At 57.9% G+C, this 5,381-nt stretch overlaps 1 protein-coding gene across 1 annotated transcript; it reads right to left on the minus strand.

Moving 5' to 3' along the window:
• Positions 1–1,356: 1,356 nt before the first annotated feature.
• On the minus strand, positions 1,357–4,960 carry TMEM218 (transmembrane protein 218). The gene is made up of 3 exons (XM_076363822.1): positions 4,851–4,960; positions 4,666–4,768; positions 1,357–1,911 (listed from the first exon to the last, which is right to left on the minus strand). The coding sequence occupies exons 1-3, from the start codon at positions 4,958–4,960 to the stop codon at positions 1,777–1,779; spliced, it is 348 nt and encodes a 115-aa protein (XP_076219937.1). The 3' UTR covers positions 1,357–1,776.
• Positions 4,961–5,381: the final 421 nt, after the last annotated feature.

A 5,381-nucleotide genomic window follows, 5' to 3' on the forward strand; every position in this document is an offset into this window, starting at 1 on the left:
CCATCTTCAGTTCAAAATGAAAAAAAAAAGGCAAAAAACCCCCCTAATCTCTAAAATGGGAAAAAAAACCCCCCAAACTGTACAAGAGTTATGAGTTTCTTGCCCTCAGGTTTTTGGCTACATTGCCCCTGAACGCAGCTCAGGGCTGCGGCACTGTCTCGCACTCGGCTTTAACCTCACAGCAATACTCGCTGCCCTCTCAACCGTGAAAGGCTGAGCGGCTTCATCCCCCCAGGCCTGGAAAACGCGAGCCGCAACGTAACTCACCTCACCCAGCTACCGCGGGGCACCTGCGGGAACCTCTTCCCGGCGCAGTATGGATGGTAAAGGCTCCTTCCCCGCTCCGAAACAATCACAGGACGCTCCGGGCCACCAAAATGCTTTTCTCCTGGGAGCAAGTTAAAAGCCTTGTGAGATTTCATGCAAGAAAATAAACCGTCGCTGTTGAGGGATGGCTAAGACAGGGCAAAGCAGCAATTATTGCTAGTTAAGTACAGACGTCCAGCCTGTGCGAGCCGCTGCTATCAACAGATTGATTTGCAGCACGGGCAGGAGACGGAGGTATCTGCCAGCTGACAGCTCAGCCCAGCCTCCCCGCTCTGCTTCAGCGGGGCTGTTCCCCTCCGTTTCCATGAAAAAAAAAGGGGAGATAAATGGGAATTTCACCCCATCGCTGCTGCTGAACAACGTAAAAAGTGTTTTTTCCCCCCAAGAGGAAAGGTATGGGAGTCGACTACCGGCTTCAGCCCGTGGTCTGCACTAGTGTCAGCAACGGTTTTATATTTTAGGGTAGCGGAAACCGTGAGCCTCCGGCTCCCCGCCCCAGGATGACAACTTGGGGTCCCGACACACGTGGGAGACACTCAGGTCTGGAAAAGCAAGTTTTTTTTCATGGGCTGGCAGGATTTTTTAGCGCAGGGAGGCAAGATCTGGCTTTCCTCCGCATCCTTGCGGAGGGGAGATTTTAATTTGCCCATTGCGACATTATTTTGCATGTTGCTCCCTCCCCGCTCCAAAGCCTCAGGTTTCCAGTCAGCCTGGAAAAAAAAACTCCTCTTGATCCTCTGATTTTAGGGAACGGGGAATTACTCCCCTGTTTCAAATCCCCCATCAAATGAAGCCAGATCATTCAGCTCCTTCCTGGGAATGCTGCAGGAGGGCTGAACAGCGCCAGTTACAGAGACAACAGAGGAGTAAACGGCCAGAGGGACCGTCCCCAGTGATCCACAACCACATGCTGAATTTAAAAAAAAATAAAAAAAAAAAGCCCCCACGTCTGCCAGAGGAAAAGGCGGTTTTCAGACACACTGTCACCAGAGGGTGGCAAAAGAGAATAAACAAAGACGGAGTCAGGGGTTTCTCAGAGAGCTTTATTAACCTAAGGTGAAAAAGGAACGACAACAAACCATCTCTTGTGGGTACCAATAACAAACCATCTCGGCTCCGTTCAATTCATTGAATCAAGTGTAGTACAAAGTGCATGGATGTCAACTCTCCTGTGAAAGATAAAAAGAAGAGAGAGGTTAAAGCACCTTTGCAGTCTGCAGAGTCCGTGGAGAGGAAGGTGCTCGTGCTCAGTCCAAACTTTGCTTTTAAAGATGAAAGACGCAGCGCTGGGTGCAAGCGACACACTTCGCTTGCTTCGCCGGCTCTTTCTGAGCTCGGAAAAACTCGACGTGTTCACCTCCAGAACAGTCTCCTGGTCGCCGCCCTTCCTGGTTTATTGCCATGAAAACAGGATTTTCTCTTCGCAGGGATTGCTGCCTCCGGCTGCCGCTAGCTGCTGTGGAGCGGTTTGGCGTACACCGGCTCCATGAGGTGGTAAATCAGGAGCAGGAACAGGCACCCAAGTAAGACCAGGCTCATCACGGCCAGGAGCACGAAGCGGCCGATAAAGAAGGTGTCCACGATCTGCGGAGAGCGGGGGAAAAAAAAAAAAAAAAAAAAAAAAGACCACAACACATGTTACAGCCTTGGTCTGCTCCGGGAGCCCGGAGGGAGCACGCCACGTCCTGGAAAAGAGGACTGTCCGAGAAGATCATCCCAGGAGGAAAACCTTTGGGGTTCCCCCAGATTTCTCCCCTCGCTTTTCCTTCCTGACACGGGTGCTCTCTGTGGGAAGCGGGGTGGGCGACAAATGACTGAAAGAAGAATCCCTTTCCTCTGGAAAAACTAATGTGGAGGAAAAGAGCAGCACAGTACCGAGCACAGGGAAGAAACACGAGTCCAAACCTGCAGCAGCTCTCCCCAGCCACAAACCTCCCAGCGCTGCAAGGAACTGCGCACAAGTCTTCCCTTTTAGGAGGGAAATGGGGGGGGGGGGGGGGGGGGGGGATTAAAAAAAGAAGATACAGCAGCAAGGCAAGACCAACCACGAGAAGGCTGGTTACGAAATCATCCTCTCGGCTCCTGAGACTACCCCAGAGCTTCGCTCACCCCCAGCTCAGTTTTCTAAAACGCATTAGCACACGCTCAGCCTTGGTGTTGCTGCAGAAAGAGTCTCTTGTGAGTGACACGTTGGCTCCTTCTGCACGTTTCACTTTTTAATTAGCCAATTAGCAGTGTTTCGGTGCAGAAAGCCCAGGTCATGTATTATTGATAGTCAGGGCAGGTCCAGTCCAATTGAAGATCCGAAAAAAATAAGTTTTCCATTTCTGTTGGCCTCCTGGGCACAAACACGTGCTCGGCTGCCCTTCATCTCACTTCCAACCTTTACATGAGCAGGTCCCACACAAGGCAGAGAAAAGAAAACACTTACAAGGATCTTTAGCAGTGATTTACACAGATCAAGATCTAGAAGAGCAATAATTAATGTGCATTAATAATAGAACAGAGGAAACAGCACGTAAAAAGGCACAAAATTTTGTGTATTCAAAGCCCAAAGAGCTCTGGGAAAGCTCAAGACAGCAGCTCAGGCAGCGGTCGCGCAGGTAGCCTGACCCAAAACTGGGGGAGATCCCCGCGCCTGACAACACAGACAAGGGGCTGTCTAAAAACACAGATAGGCTCCATGCTTGAGTGTCGTAATAACCTAGAAGAGAGCCAAAATGCAGTTACTGGGCTTTAAAATAGAAAACAGAGCTGGGGGAAGGTGAAAGGCTGCAGAATTAAGAGGGGAAAAATTATCAAAACTACCTGCCACATGGCTATCGGCATGCTCCAAGGTGTGTTGGAAGATGGAGGCAGGCGGGAGCACAGAGACCAAGCTGTGAAAGGGGATGGCAGAGAGGGAGCAGAAGCTGCTTGAGCTCAGGGCTGGGAGGGATAAAAGTACAGGTGCGATTCCTGCACAGAGCCCCTTGGGCCTGGGGATGGGAGAATGGGAGCTAAAATCCACAGGTCACATATAACGGCATGTAAATAAGGGATTTTCTTAAGGAAGTAAATAGATCCCTGCTCTGTGAGTGACACAGCCTGCACCAACGGGAGCCTGTGCCAGAGCAGGAACCGCAGGAGACTGAAAAGGCAGCACAGGGCCATCCCTGAGGTAAAGGCCCATCCCCGGGGCCTCAGGGCAGCAGTTGGGGCCCATCCCTGAGGTAAAGGCCCATCCCCGGGGCCTCGGGGCACCTGTGGGGGCCATCCCTGAGGTAAAGGCCCATCCCCGGGGCCTCGGGACACCTGTAGGGGCCATCCCTGAGGTAAAGGCCCATCCCCGGGGCCTCAGGGCAGCAGTTGGGGCCCATCCCTGAGGTAAAGGCCCATCCCTGGGGCCTCGGGCACCTGTGCGGGCCATCCCTGAGGTAAAGGCCTGTCCCTGGACTCCATCCCTGAGGTAAAGGCCCATCCCCGGGACCTCAGGGCAGCAGTTGGGGCCCATCCCTGAGGTAAAGGCCCATCCCTGGGGCCTCGGGGCACCTGTGGGGGCCATCCCTGAGGTAAAGGCCCATCCCCGGGGCCTCGGGGCACCTGTGGGGGCCATCCCTGAGGTAAAGGCCTGTCCCTGGACTCCGTCCCTGAGGTAAAGGCCCATCCCCGTGGCCTCAGGGCAGCACTTGGGGCCTGCCCTGAGGTAAAGGCCCACCCCTGGGCCACATCCTAAGGTAAAGGCCCATCCCCGTGGCCTCAGGGCAGTACCTGGGGCCTGCCCTGAGGTAAAGGCCCACCCCTGGGCCACATCCTAAGGTAAAGGCCCATCCCCGTGGCCTCAGGGCAGTACCTGGGGCCTGCCCTGAGGTAAAAGCCCATCCCCGGGGCCTCGGGGCGGCTGCTGGAGTCACCCCTGAGGTAAAGCCCTGTCCCTGGACTCCATCCCTGAGGTAAAGGCCCATCCCCGGGGCCTCAGGGCAGCACTTGGGGCCTGCCCTGAGGTAAAGGCCCACCCCTGGGCCACATCCTAAGGTAAAGGCCCATCCCCGTGGCCTCAGGGCAGTACCTGGGGCCTGCCCTGAGGTAAAGGCCCACCCCTGGGCCACATCCTAAGGTAAAGGCCCATCCCCGTGGCCTCAGGGCAGTACCTGGGGCCTGCCCTGAGGTAAAAGCCCATCCCCGGGGCCTCGGGGCGGCTGCTGGAGTCACCCCTGAGGTAAAGCCCTGTCCCTGGACTCCATCCCTGAGGTAAAGGCCCATCCCCGGGGCCTCAGGGCTTCCCCTGGGGCCTTCCCTGAGGTAACATCCCACCATCCCCGGGGCCGCTTGGCCACGCAGGCCGCGGCGTGGGCTCACCTCATCGGCGGCGGCTGTGGCAGGGCGCTCGTCCTCCCGGGGGAAGAGCAGCAGCGCGGCGCTGAGGATTGCGGCTCCCAGGGTCACCAGCACTACGGCAAACCTGCGGGGAGAGGCGGGCGGAACGGCCTCAGCACCGAGCCCGGCCTGATCCCACCCCCCCGCCCCTATTTCCCGCTGCTCACCGGGCCCGGCCGACCGCGCGGGAGAGCACCAGGCAGAGCAGCAGCGCCAGGCCCCAGAGCAGCTGCAGCACCAGCACGCCCGGCCCCACGCCCGCCGCCGTGCCCGCCATGCCGCTCCGCCGCTGCCGCTTCCCCCTAGCAACCGCGCCGCAGCGGGCGAGCCAATCAGCGCCGCCCGCCCGACGCTTCCCATTGGCTGCGGGGCGGACCGCGGGGGCGGGGCCGCGGGTTTTCCCGCGCCGCGAGAGGCGAGGGCGCGCCACTGGGCTCCGTGCACGCCGGTCCCGGTCCCGGTCCCGGTCCCGGTCCCGGTCCCGGTCCCGGTCCTCGCTCTCCCGGCTCTCCCGGCGGCAGGGAGCTGACAGGCCCCTCCTCCGGCCACTGCCCCTCCAGCGAACCGGGGCCCCCCACCCCGGTCCTGGGAAGTGTTCCCGGTGGAACGGGGATTTCCCCCGCCCCTGCTCCCGTTGCAGACGGATCGGCGCTTAATTGACCCAGCGGTTGCTCGCTGCATCGGCTGTGCCGCCGGCC

This window comes from Aptenodytes patagonicus, unplaced genomic scaffold (assembly GCF_965638725.1).
Source record: "Aptenodytes patagonicus unplaced genomic scaffold, bAptPat1.pri.cur scaffold_128, whole genome shotgun sequence".
NCBI lineage: Eukaryota > Metazoa > Chordata > Aves > Sphenisciformes > Spheniscidae > Aptenodytes > Aptenodytes patagonicus.

Coding starts and splice junctions, on each gene's coding strand:
- TMEM218 (XM_076363822.1), bottom strand. CDS start 4,960: ATGGCGGGCACGGCGGCGGGCGTGGGGCCGGGCGTGCTGGTGCTGCAG. Junction 4,769..4,850: donor CGCGCGGTCGGCCGGGCCCG/GTGAGCAGCGGG, acceptor CTCTCCCCGCAG/GTTTGCCGTAGTGCTGGTGA. Junction 1,912..4,665: donor CCACAGCCGCCGCCGATGAG/GTGAGCCCACGC, acceptor CGCTCTCCGCAG/ATCGTGGACACCTTCTTTAT.